This window comes from Thamnophis elegans, chromosome 16, assembly GCF_009769535.1.
Source record: "Thamnophis elegans isolate rThaEle1 chromosome 16, rThaEle1.pri, whole genome shotgun sequence".
Classification (NCBI taxonomy): Eukaryota; Metazoa; Chordata; class Lepidosauria; order Squamata; family Colubridae; genus Thamnophis; species Thamnophis elegans.
Genome location: NC_045556.1, coordinates 12,148,251 through 12,168,075, shown reverse-complemented (window position 1 = coordinate 12,168,075; position 19,825 = coordinate 12,148,251). Strand labels below are relative to the sequence as shown.

Here is a 19,825-nt window from a genome sequence, read left to right as displayed (position 1 = left end):
ACTATGCCACGCTATAGCTTTTTACTAACGAAACTCATTCTCCTCTGACAATATTCTGCTTTGGCCCAGCACCAGAAGACCTGATCTTTACGGTTACCCTGGAGAAGACATCCGCAGGTTTAGGTTTCAGTCTGGAAGGAGGAAAAGGCTCCATTCATGGAGACAAACCAATCACCATCAGCCGGCTTTTTAAAGGTATGCCTCCATCTATTCTCTGCCTCCTGAGTCCCAGCTGATCAGGAGGAAATGGGGATTTTGCAGTAACCTTCCCCTGGAGTGGGGAAGGAATGGGGATTTTGCAATATCCTTCCCCCAGGAGTGGGTTGGGAATGGAGATTTTACAGTATCCTTCCCGTGGAGTGGAGAGGGAAGGGAGATTTTGCAGTATCCTTCCCCTGGAGTGGAGAGGGAAGGGAGATTTTGCAGTATCCTTCCCCTGGAGTGGGTAGGGAATGGGGATTTTGCAATATCCTTCCCACAGGAGTGGGTTGGGAATGGAGATTTTACAGTATCCTTCCTGTGGAGTGGAGAGGGAAGGGAGATTTTGCAGTATCCTTCTCCTGGAGTGGGGTGGGAATGGAGATTTTACAGTATCCTTCCCGTGGAGAGGAAAGGGAGATTTTACAGTTTCCTTTCCCTGGAGTGGGAAGGGAATGGGGATTTTACAGTATCCTTCCCGTGGAGTGGTGAGGGAATGGAGATTTTACAGTATCCTTCCCCTGCCCTGCCTACCAAGCCACACCCACAGAACCAGTAGTAAAAAAATTTGAATTCCACCCCTGGCTGTACTGCTTCCCTTCTCTGGATACCCATGAATGACCAATATGTATTTTGATATCTCTCCCACACCCCTATCCTCCCATACGTTACTAATACCACACTTTGCCTCTTTCAGGCATGACACCCCAACACAACCCCCCTGTTCAGCCTGGAGACGAGCTGCTGCAGGTCCATACCTATCTGATGCAAGGACACACCCGCTTCGAAGCTTGGAATATCATCCGAACCTTACCGGATGGGTTTATCACTGCCATCATCAGGAGGAAAAATTCAGGGGCTGGAACGGCTCCCTCTCTTCATGGGGAGGAGTAGTGGCCACGACGGTCGCAACGCTCAAAGAGATTTGGAACTGCGATGACCCAAACTAGGGACTCATCCCTTGCCCCTATCAGCTACTCTGCAGCTGATTTAACGGCCTGTGCTCCTTGCTCGCAAAGGGAACGCCAAGAAAGGCGGAGACGAGGAGGCCAGTGTAAACAGCTCACTTGTTTGTGTTCGCAGTATCACTCAAAGTTCCCGTGGGGAGCTGTGCCCGAATTAATCAAGGAATTTGCCGAAAGCGAAAGGGCAGAACCCTGAAAGAATTGATGGCAGAGGAGATAGCGGGATTAATGAATTGGCCCTTGATTTCCTAATGAGCATCAAAGCAAACATGGGAGCCCAGCGCATGGAGATCCATTTCAGGACCCATGCCTTCCTGGCGGGTGTATCTTGGTCGTCAGGACTTTGTTCACTGTTCCTGGGATTACAAGTGTGTAAAAGTGTGCGTACATTTCCATCACTGGGGAAGCCACTCCCTCTCACTTTGAACTGGCTGTAGATTGTCCATTGCTGGATCAGGAGAGCCTGATTTAAAGGCTGATTTAAACCACATTTTTACCTGTTCCTCCAATAAAGTATTGTTCTTTTAACCGTGTTACATTTACTTACAATTATCTCTCTCCCCAGCACCAAAGAGCTCGGTTCAGAAATAGCTGCCGCAAACTTCAATCCAAAAAGAGACAAGACCAAGAATGACTTCAGAGCACCCCGTGTTTTTTTTAATTTCTAATGTATAAAAGCACATCAGAACAACGTATTATGGTTTAGAAAATATTATTGCCTGAGATCAGTGATCATTTGAGGCAGTTAGGGAGAATTTGTGAAGGCAGAATCCTGGAGCAGACATGTTTCCTTCTTTCTAAGCAGGATCTTCAGTTCAAAACTGGCAGATGTCTGTCTCGGTTTCTTGTTAAACATCGTCTCTAACGCTGTTCCGTAATCAACCAAAATTTATCACAACCACATTTTTCCTCATGCTCAAGAGCTTCATATGCTTGAATGCACAAACATCTCTCTTCCTACTGGAAGGCTTGTAAGTCAGGATTTTTTCCCCACTGCCATGCAGCCGTAATGCAGGCAGGTATTTGTGATTTAGATGATGCGGGAGGAGAACATTTGAAAAACAAATGTGGTTTCTTCAGAGTCCTTTTTTTTTTATTACTTCAACAGGAAATGCCTTATTGGCTCAAAACAACCAGACCACATGAAAGGAACTCTTGATAGGTACCTGGGTGGAGATGTAAATTCAGGAGCTCAAAGTGATGTTGTCATCATTGCGAAAGATAAAGCAGCGAATGGAGTTTGGCAACATCAAATCTTCTTACTTGTTTTTCTGATTTACAGAGGAACGAAGCCAGAACAGCGAATTATGGTCCAATTCTTTCCTCTTGAGGTGTGGTTACGTTTGAAGGCTTATCTTGCAAAGCGAAACCCAGAGGCGTTCATTTCTTTTCAGAGTTCCGAGCAAGGTCAGACTACAGTAGTGTGAATAAAGTGCTATTTAATTCTAGACCTGGGCTCACGAGCTCTCCGTCTAAATTAAGGAGGAATTCATGCGCATCCTTTCGATCAGATCCCAGTTCTGAATTCAGCCTCAGGAACTGCTTGTGCAGGGTGGAATGCTACAGGTTCCCCCGAACCGGTAGTAAAAAAAAAATGCTACCAATTCGAGCGAACTGGTATTTCCAACGATCAGCTGTGCCACGCGATTTATATTAGCTAGAAAGCAGGATTCGCTTTCTAGCTAATCTATTTTTTAAAAATAATTTTTATTAAATGTTTTAATCTTTAAAAACAATAGGAAAGACACAGCAAAGAAAAAAAAACACAATCTGACAAAACAAAACACAGAACATACATAACAATATACAGTAATTTTACAGCTTTCTATATCGGCTTTCCTTCCTAGCTTTTATAGTTCTCCCTTCGGCGTTGCCTTCCTCTCACTATAACCTTGTCCTATAATGTAACAAACATAATATTAACACTTAGAATAGTATTCATTATTTATATCTCCATATTTGTATTCTCTATTTTCTGTCTTGGCTTCTGTTTTCTAGCCAGTTGTACATTTTATTCCATACTTTACAGAAGTCCGATTCTTCTCTTTCTTTTAGTTCTATTGTCATTTTATCCATTTCTGCTCATTCGAGTATTTTCCTGATTGTAGTTTCATCTGAGGGTGTATCGATTTTTTCCCAGTTTTGTGCGAAGGCAATCCTGGCTGCAGTGAGTATGCGCATGATTATGTATTGAGATTGTTTGTCCATTTTTTGATCCAGTAGTCCTGATAAGAATGCTTCTGGTTTGAGTTCTATTTTTTGCTCAGTAATTTCTTCTAACCACTTCCTTTCTAGCTAATCTAAATCGCGTAGCACAGCGGATTCCACCCCACCCCCTTGCTGTTCGCTTACTTTTGTAGGCATGCTTGGTAGCAGGCTCCGCCCACCCGTCCGGATGTCATCATGTCCGTTTCCGCATGCGCGGAAGGTTCTGAGTGTGTGCGGAGGTGGTGCATGTGCGTGCCCGCTCACATTGCTAGAGAACCGGTACGAAAGGTAAGTTGATTTCACCCCTGCGCTTGTGCCTTTGTGAAGTGCAATCTCAGTATTATTAATATACAGTCTAGCTAAAGTATGTTTTGAGACTAGAATTGGGGTGGGGAGGTGGGGGAAGGACAGGGAATATAGCTTAAGCTACTAGAAATAGCAATAGCAGTTAGACTTATATACTGCTTCATAGGGCTTTCAGCCCTCTCTAAGCGGTTTACAGAGTCAGCATATTGCCCCCAACAAAAATCCGGGTCCTCATTTTACCCACCTCGGAAGGATGGAAGGCTGAGTCAACCCTGAGCCGGTGAGATTTGAACAGCCAAACTGCCGAACTAGCAGTCAGCTGAAGTAGCCTGCAGTACTGCACTCTAACCACTGCGCCACCTCGACTCTATACTAATGTGACAGCTGCATTAGCCAAGTTCCCGTAAAACGCGGTTATGCTCCTTGGTAAGAAAGATTCAACGATTTTCTGTGGAAGGTTTCCACCTAGATCCGTCTGAAAGAAACTGAGTAGGCGGGTCTTATTTGGATCCCTGCAGAGAAAACAAGAACCCAAAAAAAAAAAAAAGGATCAGAAAGCAATTAAGTAAAAATGCCATATATCTCCAGTGAGAACCAGTTTGGCACAGTGATTAAAGGTGGCAAAGAAAGCGTGAGGAAAACCTAACTTTTAATCCTCCCTTAGGTAGGAAGCCAGCTGTGTGATTCAATCCCAGGAAGAAAGTCCTGGGAAACAACTTCCAAAAATGTTTCCGAGAGAACAGCATGGACTGTCCAAGTAGTTTCCAGGAATCAAGGTTGTCTTGGAAATAAAATAAAATAAAATAAAAAAGATGTTGAGACACAGGAGAGCAACCAGGATGATTAGGGGACTGGAGACTCAAACATATGAAGAATGGTTGCAGGAACTGGGCATGGCTAGTCTAGTGAAGAGAAGGACCAGGGGAGACATGATAGTAATCTTCCAATGTTTGAGGAGTTGCCACAGAGAGGAGGGGGGTCAAGCTATTTTCCAAAGCCCCCAAAGGCCAGGCAAGGAATAATGGATGGAAACTGAAAAAAGGAGAGATTCAACCTAGAAATAAAGAGAAACTTTCTGACAGTGAGAGTAATCAACCCATGGAACAGAAGTTGTCTTCGGAAGTTGTGGGAGCTTCATCACTGGAGGCTTTCAAGAAGAGACTGGACTGCCGTTTGTCAGAAATGGTGTAGGGTCTCCTGCTTGAGCAGGGGGTTGGACTAGATGACCTGTAGATGACAAGGACTACCTGTGTTTTAAGCAGCTTTCTTCATCACTGCCATTTTAACAAATGGGCCATGACAGCTGAATGAATGAACAACCTTCCTCCTGTCTCTCTTTGTGATGGCACCTCAATGTACTCTCAAAATTCTAAAAATGTCCATACTGGCCTTAGTGAAACAGTTAAAGGCTTAAGAAAGATCACACAGTATTTCTTTTCCCAATGCCTCCTTTTCATATTTATGAATAGAATAGAATAACAGAGTTGGAAGGGACCTTGGAGGTATTCTAGTCCAACCCCCCCCAACCCCTCCCACTCCGCTTAGGCAGGAAACCCTACACCACTTCAGACAAATGTTTATCTTCTTAAAAACTTCCAGTGTTAGAGCATTCACAACTTCTCTAGCCAAGTTGTTCCACTGGTTAATTGTTCTGTCAGGACATTTCTCCTCAGTTCTAAGTTGCTTCTCTCCTTGATTAGTTTCCATCTATTGCTTCTTGTCCTACCTTCAGGTGCTTTGGAGAATAGCTTGACTCCCTCTTCTTTGTGGCAGCCCCTGAGATACCGGAAGACTGTTATCATGTCTCCCCTAGTCCTTCTTTTCATTAAACTAGACATGCCCAGTTCCTGCAACCGTTCTCCAGTCCCTAATAATTTTCGTTGCTCTTCTCTGCACTCATTCTAGAGTCTTAACATCTTTTTACATTGAATATTTATATACATTATATATTTCTACAACTTCCACATGCCAAGGACCACACCTAGCTTAAGTTGTTTTATTCCATAATTGGACATGCTAATGCAATGTGCTTGATGTTGTCCTCATGCTAATGGCATAACTTGACACATGCATCAAATGTGTTTATTACTTTGTAATCGCTGGATTGCATGATAGTGTTAATCACATGCATACTATCCAGATAGGAGGCACCCTCAAGACATTTTACACACTATTCCTCTTCCTCCTCAGTTTATTTTCTTTTCATCTCTTAGTTGGCATGCTTCCACACTATTAGAACATCATCTTCAAGAAGACGCAAAATATATTTTGGAGGAGGTGACATCCATAATTCATTTCCCAAACAGATCAAGCTCAGCAATGTAAGTTGGTAATAAACTCATATAAATAGATAAACAGAGTTAGAAGGGACTTTGTAGGTCATCTAGTCCAACCCACTCCCCAAGCAGGAGACCCTACCCCATTTCTGACAGATGGCAGTCCAGTCTCTTTTTGAAAGGGTCCGGTGATGAAGCTCCCACAACTTCCGAAGGCAACTTCTGTTCCATGGCTTGATTGCCCTCACTGACAGAAAGTTCCTCCTTGTTTCTAAGTTGAATCTCTCCTTGGTCAGTTTCCATCCATTATTCCTTGTTTGGCCTTCAGGTGCCTTGGAAAATAGCTTGACCCCCTCCTCTCTGTGGCAGCCCCTCAAATATTGGAAGACTGCTCTCCTATCTCCCCTGGTCCTTCTCTTCACCAGACTAGCCATGTCCAGTTCCTAAAACCACCATATATGAAACAGTTGCCCAAGTGGTTTTTAATGCAAAGAATATAATCTACACATTCCTTTCTTATTTGTTTGTCAGATTTATCCAGCTGCCCATCTCAGATTGTGACTCTTGATGGCATACGACAAAACAAACAAAATTAAACAACTCTTCAATTTACCCACGTTAATCCGGCCACTTCCTGTATAAAAACCACACCCCTTAAACTTCCTGGCAGATGTTCAGTAGGGTGTTGCGTAAGCTCTAATTTGGCAACAACAGCAACGGCAACAGATGTGTAAAACCCTTGAGCATTCTTGGCCTACAGCAGTGTTTCTCAACCTTGGCAACTTGAAGATGTCCGGACTTCAACTCCCAGAATTCCCCAGCCAGCATTCGCTGGCTGGGGAATTCTAGGAGTTGAAGTCCGGACATCTTCAAGTTGCCAAGGTTGAGAAACACTGGCCTACAGGGATGGTCACATCAAATATTCCCACACATCTTACCCTGGAACAGGAATGAGAAAACAGCCACAGGGGAAATTCAGGCCTCTCACGTAATTTGGTTGAGGTGGACTGAGGGGATGTTCCACATTGGTTGCTGTGTGGGAGGAACATTAAAGATTAAAATCGAGATTATTTTTGTTTATCAAAATTGGAATTCGTTAGTGACAGGAAGAGCATTTATTAGGCAGCCACAACATCACAGCAAATATTTTACACCAATCAGAGTTTCTTCTCAGACTGGGTTGAATGCCTGCTTTTTCCAATCGAAACCAAGAAACATTTCTAATAAAGTAAATCCGGCTTGGGGGCGGGGGGGCGGGGTGAGTGTGTAGGAGGGTATCAGACAGAGGTGGGTTCCTACCAGTTCACACCTATTCGGTAGAACCGCTTCGTCAAATCTACCGAACCAGTTAGAAGAGGTTCCAACAGTGGACCCGGAAAGCAGGCCACACCTACAGAAGAGGCTCCAAAATTTTTTGAAACCCACCACTGGTCCTTGGATATGATTATTCTACACTATCATGCTCATATTTATAAAACTCAGTGCCTCTGTGAAAGGCAAGGATGACTACTGCGTTTGTGGTGCAATCAGAACATTGCGTGTGTTGAAGTTGTTTTAACGCAAACCAAAGATGCCTTTTAAAAAAGAAGTTTACATCCTATTCTTATGCATGCCAGTGCTGTGTGTGAGGTAATTTAAGGTGGTTCTGACAAGTGTCGTCGGCATCTTCATATCCTGTCACATGGGCGGCAAGCCACTCCCATCTGGTCACATGGGCAGCAAGCCACTCCCACAAAGGAGGCCACACCCACAGAGTAGGTTCGAACAATTTTTGAAACCCACCACTGGTATCAGAGGTGGGTTCCTACCAGTTCGGACCAGTTTGGCCAAGTAGGTAGTAACTCAGCCTGCCACGTCCCCGAACCGATTCTATTGGCCGCGGCGCCATCTTGATTTTCGGTTCTGCCTATGCACAGAACAATCCCCATTGCAAAAAATGTAATTTTCCCCCCTTTTCTAATGTTGTGCGCATGCACAGACCATTTTAGGTTCAAATGTGCACACACGTGGACTGCGTGTCTGATGTGTGTGCGAAGCGTGCGTGCGTGCAAAACTTTTTGCACACTGAGCCGGCAGTAATGCCGACAGCAACCCGCCTCTGGAGGTTATCCCTACACAGTATTGCCCTACTTCAGGGCTGCCAAAAGTGCGGCCCGCGGGCCGGATGTGCCACGTGTTGGCCACGGCTATGCCCAGTTTAGCAAAGGAGGAGAAAAAAGCTGTGATACGTCATGTGATGTCGCTACGATGATGCGAGTTTGACACCCTGGCCTTACTTATTTTATTTATTAAATTTATAGGCTATTCATCTCACTATTAGTGACTTTAGGGAATTTGTGGAAGTTCCCTGAAGACAAGTGAAGGCACTTGTATTGCGACATCATCTACGCCTGAATCTGATGTCGTCATATCTCAACTTATATGATTTGTATCATGTGTGTAATGATGCGTGCAATGATGGGGGGGGGCACAGGGAACACACGCAAACACCCAGTGTCTATCAGACACTTATTCGTCTCTGTGACTGATTCCCATTGCCACGGCCTGCCTGTTCATTTCCCCTCCCAAAGTGAGGACAAGCAGAAAGAGAGGAAAAATGACCACAGTTGGTTTTTTTTCCCCATTCCCTTGAAAAGCTTGCAGCCTTGGGAAGGGGGATTTTAATTGTCACATTGGTCACTCGACAACAGCATTGTTGTTAGTTGCAAAGTCTTGTCCGACCCATCGCAACCCCATGGACAACGTTCCTCCAGGCCAGTGGTGGGATTCAAATGATTTAACAACTGGTTCTCTGCCCTAATGAGCAGCTGGGTAGGCGTGGCTCAGCGATCATGTGACCATGCGGGCGTGGCCAACTCAAGGTCATTCACATCGATGGGCGCTTCGCCTTCGCTGTTGCAATGGAATAAGGGTTAACCGGAGAGGCAGTTTCTGTAAGCAGGGCAATAAAGATGAGGCTAGAAACAACACCAGAATGTTTCCTTCCTGCCTTCCTTACAGGATTAGCCCTGTAAAGTGGAAAAAACCAAAAGGAGATTTCTTCCAATAACCGGTTCTCCGAACTGCTTAGAAAATTAACAACCGGTTCTCCCAGATAGGTGTGAACCGGCTGAATCCCACCACTGCTCCAGGCCTTCCTGTCCTCTATCATCCTCTGGAGTCCATTCCACTTCACCCCTACTGCTTCGGTGACTCCATCCAGCCACTTCATTCTCTGTCGTGCCCTTCTTCTTTTGCCCTCAATCGTTCCCAACATGAGGCTCTTCTCCAGTGAGTCCTTCCTTCTCATTAGGTGGCCAAAGTCTTTGAGACAACAGCAGAGGAATCAAATATAACTTTGGTGACAAAAGTTATCTTGGCTTACAGATCTCTGCAAGAGAAGATTCCAATGGTCTTGGGTTGCTTTTTTCCATTCACTGATGGTCACAGTTGAATGGCCACATTGGCTGTCAACCTGTAGGACATCCCCAAAAAAACCAGTGTCCCGAAGGTTCTTTGGACCAAGCTTACCGGCAGTCATTTTTGAGCCATCCTCATTCTCTTGGATCAGGACCACATCTAAGAACTCTCTTGGAGAGATCATATTCATGAAAGCCGAGTGGGTAGTCGTTCTCAGGACACAAACCTTCTGAAATTGCACACAGAGGTGGCAAAGACATTTAAGACTCATCTCTTTCCAAAGGCAAAGCCAACAGTATACTACTACACAATAGAAGTTTAACTAAATTTAACCAAGAATGGTACCCGTATGTCATGGCATCCGACCCATCACACATCGTGGTACATATAAATATAGACTGGATTTTAAGGGGGCCTGGATGATCATAAATATCACAAATTTTGCAACTGTATAAAAAAGGGCTGAGTCAGAAACCAAAGGGTTTTTTTCCCCTTTCCTTTCCCTTCCTTCCTTTCTTAATTTTGCTTACCCAACCCGTGTGTTTGCAGCAGAGGTGGGTTCCTACCAGTTCGCACCTATTCGGTAGAACCGGTTCGTCAAATCTACTGAACCGGTTAGAAGAGGTTCCACCAGTGGACCCGGAAAGCAGGCCACACCTACAGAAGAGGCTCCAAAAATTTTTGAAACCCACCACTGGTCCCTGGATATGATTATTCTACACTATCATGCTCATATTTATAAAACTCAATGCCTCTATGAAAGGTAAGGATGACTACTGTGTTTGTGGTGCAATCAGAACATTGCGTGTGTTGAAGTTGTTTTAACGCAAACCAAAGATGCCTTTTAAAAAACAAGTTTAGGTATAGGTATAGGTATTTTATTTGTATGCCGCCCTTTTCCCTGGGGGGACTCAGGGCGGCTCACAGTTCAAAGGGAGGGAGGACAAACCAAGTTAAACACATAAGACAATACATTGTTAAAAGCACAACATTCATACAATTCGGGTGGGGTTAAGGTCTTTAGCCCCAGGCCTGTCGGGACAGCCAGGTTTTAAGGGCTATGCGGAAGGTCTGAAGGGTGGTGAATAGGGTGGTTTACATCCTATTCTTATGCATGCCAGTGCTGTGTGGGAGGTAATTTAAGGTGGTTCTGACAAGTGTTGTCGGCATCTTCATATCCGGTCACATGGGCGGCAAGCCACTCCCATCCGGTCACATGGGCAGCAAGCCACTCCCACAAAGGAGGCCACACCCACAGAATAGGTTCGAACAATTTTTGAAACCCACCACTGGTTTGCAGTCTCAATGTCAGTAGAGGCAGCCACCACAGTTTTAGCACAGTACAACCAGACATCAATGCTTCCACCATTCCCCACATCCCAAAACATAATGGGAATTCCTTCTCTTTCCAAGTACGGTACCCTACAATAGCCAATGCTGGTTCCCAATAGGCCTTTCTTTCCTAGCTGTTTCTGACCATAAAGTAAAGACATGTTATACTTACATTGTTTATGGATTCAATCACTACTGTTTTATCCACATTGTCATCCCATTTTTCTCTAAGTCCACCCGTCTCTGGCTTTACACATTTAAACACGTCCTCTGGTTTTGCAGCTAAAACTCCTTCTGCTCTGTATCTTTGGAGGGAAGGAGGAAGAATGAGAGAAAGTCTTAATGAAGTAGAAGGGGGCTATTCCAGTCAAATTGCATTTTGAGTGTCCTTAATAAATTAATAATTTAAAAATTAATTTTTAAATGCTTTTATTCTGCTGTGAGCCGCCCAGAGTCCCAATGGGAGTGGGCGGCATACAAATTTTATTAAAGTAAAGTAAAGTAAATTAATAAGGGACACGGTGGCTCAGTGGCTAAGATGCTGAGCTTGTTGATCAGAAAGATCGGCAGTTCGAATCCCTAACTCCCATTACTTGTCGAAGCTTCTGCCAACCTAGCAGTTTGAAAGCATGTTAAAAATGCAAGTAGAAAAATAAGAACCCCCTTTGGTGGGAAGGTAACAGCGTTTTATGCACCTTTGGTGTTTAGTCATGCCGACCACATGACCACAGAGACGTCTTTGGACAGCGTTGGCTCTTCAGCTTTGAAATGGAGATGAACACCACCCCCTAGAGTCAGGAACGACTAGCACATATGCTCGAGGGAAATCTTTACCTTTTAGATAAATGAATATCCTTAATAATGGAGTCAGTAAAGATGTTGGTCTAGAAACTGGGAGACTGTGAATTCTAGTGCCACCTTGAGCACGGAAAACACTGGCTGACTTTGGGCCACTTACTTTCTCTCAGCCCAACTCAATTCACAGGGTGGTGGGGAAGAGAGAAGGAGAAAGGAATGGCAGGTTCATTCACTGCTTAGAATTACATACCAAGTAAGAAAGGTGGGATAAAATTCAAATGAAATAAATAAAAATGAGTGAACATACCTCTGCCTGTAATAAACTAGCATTCCAATCATTTCCCTGCTTTTTAAATGGCAAGAAAAACGTGTTTGTTTTATACAGGACACTGAAGAAAGTAGCAACCTCACCCAGCAAAATGCTCAATTACTTAAAGAAATACACATTGCAGTTCTTTTATTTCATGGAAATTAAGCTTTCTAAGGACGGTGCATTTCTATATCTTTGGGATAAGTCATGTTTTGTAAGATCAGCTATTTATAACTGTATGACGTGGCAAATCAGTTTGCATCATACCTTATATTACCCAATATTATTCTTTATCATGAAGTTTAGAACTTTTTTCTCCAAAAAACCCCCTAAAATAAATAAAAGCCTATGATTGGTATGTATGGAAAGCTTATTTACTTGCACATTTACTTGATTAGAAGTTTATTTTATTTTCTTCCATTACTGGAACCTTCCCCTGTTTGTGCTTCGTCTCCCAGCTACTGACTACATTATTCACATTTTAAAAGCACAGAACTAAAATTAGCAATAAATAAGACAGAAGGGGCATCTTAAGAGATCAATTTATCCCCCTACCCCCCCCCAACTTTACCTAAATGTCGCTTTGCTTTTGGGATTTTACTTACATGTTTCCACGAAATACATTTGAAGGTCTCCAAGATATTGTGACATTATTCTAGAAAGACATTTAAAAATAAAATCAGATATAAACAGCTGCATTATTGTTGCACGCTGAAACTGAATGAGGTTTTATTCAAGCTTAATGGTTTTTGAATACGTTACGAATACATTTTCAGGAAGTAATGCTAAGAGACTTAAACAACAGCCAATACCCACGACGCTGTCTCGTGTCAAATAAAAATGAATAAATTTGCTTAAAGCAACTAGATTTTTCATTAGTCGTAAGTAATTTCCCCATTGCTTTCAGTAAGGTAAAGGTTCCCCTCGCACATATGTGCTAGTCATTCCTGACTCTAGGGGGCAGTGCTCATCTCTGTTTCAAAGCCAAAGTGCCAGCATTGTCAGAAGACGTCTCCGTGGCCGACATGACTAAACACCGAAGGAGCACAGAGCACTGTTCCCTTCCCACCAAAGCTGGTTCCTATTTTTCTACTTGCATTTTTACGTGCTTTCGAACTGCTAGGTTGGCAGAAGCTGGGACAAGTAACAGGAGTTGACTCCGTTACGTGGCACTAGGGATTCGAACCGCCGAACTGCCGACCTTTCGATCGACAAGCTCAGCATCTTCGCCACTGAGCCGCCACGTCCCTTGTAGACCTTCTTTAAACATGATGTAATTCTGGATTCGGCTCAACTGTTTCTGTTGAAACCGAAAGGCGCTGAGGAGGTAATCGCTGACTTCCAACTACATTTGAACCCAATATTCCTGTTGCTACCAAGGCAGTAGTTAAGTGAGTTTGGCCCCATTATATGCCCTTTCCTGCCACAGTTGTTAAGCGAATCGCTGCCTTCCCCGTCAACCGCGTCAGAAAGTTGCGAAAGATGATCACATGACCCCAGGACATTGCAACTGTTTATGAATGCACGGCGGTTGGCAAGCATTCGGTTTTTGATTATGTGACTACGGGGATTCTACAATAGTCGTAAGTGTGGAGATCAGTCGTTAAAAAAACCCACTTTTTTTCAGAGCCCTTGTAAACTTCAAATCATCCTTGAACGAAGGGTGTTAAGAGAGAACTCCTCTCGCACTATTTGTGGATTTCAATATAAAATAGTGACACAGCTTGGGCCAGTCATAATGTCTTAGGCCAAGATAACTCACAGGGCTTTCATTGTGTGGAAAATAGGAGGAGGAAGGAGTATTATCTCTGTTTGCCACCTCAAATTACTTACAGAGTGGAGTAAAAATCTAATATAATATTAATACTAGGAGGAGGAGGAGGAGGAGGAAGGAGGAGGAAGGAGGAAGAAAGGAAGGAAGGAGGAGGAGGAGGAAGGAAGGAAGGAAGGAAGGAGGAGGAGGAGGAGGAGGAGGAGATCTCAAGTTCTAATTCTGCCTTAGGCCCCAAAGCATCTGGATGACATTGGGCCAGTCCCTTTCTATCAGCCCTATAAAGGAGGCAACGGCAAGCTACCTCCGGAAAAAAAAACCTTGCCAAGAAAATTGCAGGGACCCCTCCAGGCAGTTGCCTAGAGTCGAAAACCAATTTGGGCACTCAGGCACAAACAACGTAAAAAGAAAAACAATAAATAACAACTCCCATAAATCGTTTCGATGGCCTTGCGATGCTTATTGAGGACCACAAAGGGCAAGGGGGTATGCAACTCCACAAAGTCCAATTCTGACTATTCTTGGAGGGGGGGGGGGAGGAATTAGCATTGAAATGATGACTTCTGTTATTTCTTATCAGAAATAACATTATATTGCATTTCATGGTTGAAAAGTTTTATTTCTTTTAAAACAAACATTTCATCATTCCTCAATCAGTAAAACATCGAAGTACAATTTTTTGTATGCCCCTCCCTTCCTCCACCCCCCAACCCCCCTCCTCGTTCCCCCCCCCCAACTTCCCAGAACCCGTACACGGTATGGATTTTTAACAAACACAGTTTAAAATCTATTGAGAAAAAAGAAACAAAGAAATTAATGACATCTCTACATTGACCTTAGCTTCTTCTTGCTGAACTAACTTTAAACAATTTAAATCATTTCTGATCTTAAGCATAGGCTAACTGGAATTTCTTGGTCCCATATTTATTTTGTATATAGTCAATCCATTATATTGCCGATGTGGCACAGTGGTTAGGGTACAGTACTGCAGGCCACTTCAGCTGACTGTTATCTGACTTATCTGCTCAAGGTTGACTCATCCTTCCATCCTTCCGAGGTGGGTGAAATGAGGACCCAGACTGTGGGGGCGATATGCTGACTCTGTAAACCGCTTAGAGAGGGCTGAAATCCCTATGAAGAGGTATATAAGTCTAACTGCTATTGCTATTGCTATTGCATTTCAGAAGTCTCTCCCCCTACTTCCCAACAACCAGTATTGTGTTTTGATAAGTCCTTACATGCATCAATAACAGCCTGGAGATGGTTTTTTCCCCCACCATCTCTTCTTCCCTTCCAAGATGTGAAGTAGCTATTATGCTACTGGGTTCCTTGGCAACTTGGCAAAAAGGAAGATGGAATGAAATGTTGTGGCCCACCAGCAGATCTGGCAACAGTGTCGGTCAGTGAGGAGGTTAGGGAGGAACATGAGCCAGTCCTGGAGTCTGGGGAAGGCTCTGATGAGGGCTCTGCCTTGGAGACATTGGGACCAGGGCCCTATGCCACTTATCAGCTGCCTTCAAAGTCAGACATCAGTGGGGCAGAAGAACAGCTGGAACCTGTTCCCAGTGTGTGCATGCACAGAGCTGCCAGGAGAAGGGAACAGCTAAGGAACAAGGACCGACTCAGGAGTGAAGCCACAGGTGGACGGTGAATAGGGAATAAAGAGGAGCAAAAGGGGAATGGAGTTTGCAGGAGGCAATTCGTTCAATTCATTAGGGTGAAGATCTGTTCCTGACCTATTGCCACGTATTGCCTGATACAGTGTGACATTTGAAAGGTATTGACCTGGCAGCTCTCCAAGCCTGATAAAGATCTGTAGGTGTGAAATCTCTTGAAAGATTTTTGGCTGGGATTTTGCTGGGCAAGAATTCACTTTAAACTAAATAAAAGGGCTTTTATCGGGATAAGGAGTTGGCTTTGTGCTTTTGGGAAGCCTAGGTCAGAACAAATGGGTCCCTTTCCCAAGCCTTACAGATGGAAAAATAAAGGCAGCTCTTCAGGGGTTTCTTCCTCACCATTCCTATGCCCCAAATTATGCTTAAAACTTTTTTCTCTAGATGTCACATCTTGGATGGAGCAATTCTATGACAGTCTCTTTCTGAAAAGAGTCTTATGTTTTACTAACATAACCCCTCAATCTTCCCTTTGGGTTTACAAAATATCTAATTGGATTTGCACATCATAAAGTTTCTTTTGAGCCTGCTTGATTCCTGGTAACTTCCTGGACATATCCCTGTGGCGGGAATTGTCGGGCAAACAATTCCACAAGCTCCCAAAAACGGGAGAGCTGTTTGTTAAAGCAGTGTTTTTCAACCTTTTTTGTGCAAAGGCACACTTTTTTCATGAAAAAAATCACGAGGCACACCACCATTAGAAAATGTTAAAATTTTTTAACTCTGTGCCTATATTGACTATATATAAAGTGTTTTTCCCACGGCACACCTTACACTATGTCAGGGCACACTAGTGTGCCGTGATACAGTGGTTGAAAAACACTGTGTTAAAGGACAATCTAGACCAGTGTTTCTCAACCTTGGCAACTTGAAGATGTCCGGATTTCAACTCCCAGAATTCCCCAGCCAGCATTCGCTGGCTGGGGAATTCTGGGAGTTGAAGTCCGGACATCTTCAAGTTGCCAAGGTTGAGAAACACTGGTCTAGACTCTTTAAAGTAAATGAAACTCCGGCTGGCTAGAAATATGTCTACTGTGGACCTTACCCCATTCCTAAGAGGTCCTTAAAAGGGGGCGTATATAAGCGCCTGCCTACCGTCCCTCTCCTGCTGTCCCCATTTATCTGTATTGACTTGCTTCGTTCCTGTTTTATGTTTATACTTATTACCTTGTACATGTTTGACAAACAAAGAAATAACATAATTAAAATACACCTTTCAAATCTGACGGGGAAATATTTTCCCAGGTGCCGCGGAAGCCAGAAAGGGAACGCTGGATCCCTTTGGATCGCAGGGCAGGTAAACGGGAGTTGTTTTTCCAACTTCTCCCCTGAGCGAAAACAGGTTCTCCCCGCCAATTAAAAATAAATAAATCTAGCAAAACCAACAGAGGAAGAGGAAGAGATAGTTTTTCCGCTTCCCGGGAGATGTCGTTGATTTAGAGAGCGAGGTGGGAGGCACGTGAAACGAAGAATGTTTAATAATACATGAATAAACTGTGATCTTGGCAGGCTGGAGCGCTTCCCACCACGGATCTCCTCTTGCGGTCCAGAGTGAGATCGCCAGCTCCGGATCTCCCCCTTCTTAGCCTCAACACACCCTCAGAGGAGAAAATCGGGGGGGTCCTGGGTGTTGTGTCCCCCCTCCACACACACCACCCCCAGCTTACCGCTCGCTTATAACCGCTCCAGCCACTGGGGTCTTTCTGGTAGGTCTCCATGTGTTGGGCGGCCCATTGAGCAGCTTGCTGGTACTCCATGGCGAGAGGTGGTGACGCTTTCCCGGCTGGACTAGGAATGGCTGGTGGTGGAGGAGGAGGAGGAAGAGACGGGAAAGGATCTGCTGAGATCAGCCCAGAAAAGGGGCCAGCCTCCCTCTGGAACCGCGCCATCCTCGCTCGGAGGAATCCGCGCGGCGCCGCCTCCTCCTGCTTCTCCCAACACGCGCCCTCGGGGAAGGATCGTGAGAATGGAGGATTCGGGTTTGGGGAATGGCCCGACCCTCTAAGGACGAGAACTCCTACCTATCGGTTGCACTGGTGCTGATTTATATACCCGCCCTCAAACTTGGGGTTTTGAGTGGCTCCTGGGGCGATGGATGGAGCAGGAGGCAGCCCCTGCGTGTTGCGATTTTGGTTTCACAACAACTTTGCAAGGTGGGATAGAGAGGAAGAGACTTTGGAAAAAGTGAAAAGAAGAGCAACTAGAATGATTAAAAGCCTGAAGGCAAAAACATACGGAAAAACAGTGGCAGGAATTGGGCATGGCCACTCTAGGGGGGACATTGTACCAGTGTTCCAGTATTTGAGGGGCTGCCACAAAGAAGAGGGGGGGCGGGTGTCAACCTGTTTCCCAAAATACCAGAAGGCAAGACAAGAAACAATGGATGGAAATTAATCAAGGAGAGGAGCAACATGGAATTAAGGAGAAACCTCCTAACAGTGAAGGCAATTAACCAGTGGAACAACTTGCCTCCAGAAGTTGGGGGTGCCTCACCACTGGGGATTTTTAAGAAGAGACTGGATAAGAGTCACTTGTCTGGAATGTTTTGGGGGTCTCCTGTTTGAGTAGGGGATTGGACTAGAGGACCTCCAAAGTCCCTTTCAGCTTTATTCGGAGGGATGGGATGGATGGATGGATTCCCCCATCCTGCCCCAGAGGCCTTTCAAGACTGCACCACCACCCCAAATATTTTTTATTCCAGCTTCCATCCTTGTGGATCCCAAAACTTGTTTTCTGTTCATAGGCAGGTTTTTTTAAAAAAAGATTTCACTCCAGAGGACTAGATTTCTGAATCTATTGGGTGAATGTGCATTGTGCATTTGAAAGAGGCCAAAGTCATTTGGGGCTAAAATCAAATTAACCAGGAGCAGAGCCTGGTTAATTGTAATGGTGGGAAACTTTCCAAGAGTCTTAAGACTTTGAAGACTGAACAATCAAACGAAAAATGATCATATTGCATTATTTGCCATTCTGCCTTCTTGGACAGACGTTCAAATGTTGGCAATTAGGTATGAAGGAAAAACACTCTGCACTTGCTCAAGGACTGCCTAGACAGAAATGAAGGGACAAGGAAAAGAAAATATCATTTCTATGTGCCAAAGCTTAACAATATCACAGCTTATGGTTTGTAACATCAGGAAAAAACTAATGTGGTTTTGCTGGTCAAGCTGAACTTTAAAAAAGGAGTTCTTTGTGAAAGTGAGCCTTAAATGATAGAAATTTTCCATGGAAGTGGGAAGAATAAGTCCTGGATTCAGTTCAGAAGTAAAACAAATGACCCTTTAAATGAACATGGCTGTTTTTATAATGCGGTTCTAAGCTGCTTTGAGGGTCGCAGTGGCTCAATGGCTAAGGTGCTGAGCTTGTCGACCAGAGAGTCAGCAGTTTGGCGGTTCAAATCCCTAGCGCCATGTAACAGAGTGAGCTCCCATTACTTGTCCCAGCTTCTGCCAACCTAGCAGTTCAGAAGCCCATAAAAATGCAAGCAGAAAAATAGGAACCATCTTTGGTGGGGAGGTAAACAATGTTCCGTGGGCCGTTGGCATTTAGTCATGCCAGCCACATGACGACAGAGACATCTTCGGACAGCGCTGGCTCTTCGGCTTTGAAACGGAGATGAGCACAGCCCGCTAGATTCTGGAATAATTAGCACATAAGTGCGAGGGAAACCTTTACCTTTTTCCTAAACTGCATTATTCCAGCAATACAAAACAACAGTGATTTTTTTTTAGCAAAAGGTCTGCAGATGCCCTCAAAGCAAGAAGGTGCTTCAGGACAAAAAGTGGCTTTAACCATCTTTCCATCTTTAACGGTTTATTTGTTTTCTTCTTGTGGGAAATCGGATGGAAATAGAAGCTAAAAACCTCTATTACAATGAGATTTGGGGCGGGTGGGAAACCCAGCAACATTGTTTTAGGTTAATAGTATTGTTAAATTAATGGTTCTACCACAAAATCGCGGATGACAAAATCGCGGTCGACGAAAGCGCGTATGTGACGTCATCACAGCGCGACGGAAAAGATCGAAAAATGTAAAAATAAAGCGAAAACCTTACCCTAACCCCCCCAAACCTAACCCTAAACCTAACCCTAAACCTAACCCTTAACCTAACCCTAAACCTAACCCTAAACCTAACCGTTAACATAACGAAAAACCTAATGCTAACCCTTAACCTAACGCTAAACGTAACGCTAACGCTCTAAACATAACCCTAACCCTTAACCTAACCCTTACCTTTATGTGAATCGGCTTGCTGTAATTTAATTTTTATTTCAATTTTTCGATCTTTTTCGTCGCGTTGTGATGACGTCACATACGCGATTTCGTCGACCGCGCTTTTGTGGAACGCGGTTTTGACGGGTCACGAAATTAATTGCTCAGTGGTTAAGTGTGCGAGAAATCAGGAGACAGTGAATGCTATTTCTGATTTAGGCACGAAAGCTGTTTGGGCCAGTCACTCTCTTTCAGCCCAACCCACCTCACAGGGTTGTTGTCAAGAAAATATGTGTGGAAGGAATATTAGGTCCGTTCGCTGCCTTGAGTTACTTACAAACTAAGAAAGACGAGAGAAAAAACTAATCGATAAATCA

The 19,825-nt window shown here is 44.2% G+C and overlaps 2 protein-coding genes across 2 annotated transcripts in view; one reads left to right on the top strand and one right to left on the bottom strand.

Annotated features, from left to right (window-relative positions):
- The window catches only part of IL16 (interleukin 16), a 40,647-nt gene extending 37,909 nt beyond the window's left edge, over positions 1-2,738 (top strand). Inside the window, exons 19-20 of the mRNA XM_032232824.1 lie at positions 70-195; positions 896-2,738. Of these exons, the coding sequence (XP_032088715.1) occupies positions 70-195; positions 896-1,092 (323 nt within the window). The 3' untranslated portion in view covers positions 1,093-2,738. The remainder of the gene's footprint in view (positions 1-69; positions 196-895) is intronic.
- A 1,233-nt stretch (positions 2,739-3,971) lies between these two features.
- On the bottom strand, positions 3,972-17,219 carry STARD5 (StAR related lipid transfer domain containing 5). Its single transcript, XM_032233314.1, has 6 exons — positions 16,904-17,219; positions 12,398-12,447; positions 10,857-10,989; positions 9,464-9,581; positions 6,892-6,985; positions 3,972-4,189 (listed from the first exon to the last, which is right to left on the bottom strand). The coding sequence occupies exons 1-6, from the start codon at positions 17,123-17,125 to the stop codon at positions 4,045-4,047; spliced, it is 762 nt and encodes a 253-aa protein (XP_032089205.1). The 5' UTR covers positions 17,126-17,219; the 3' UTR covers positions 3,972-4,044.
- Positions 17,220-19,825: the final 2,606 nt, after the last annotated feature.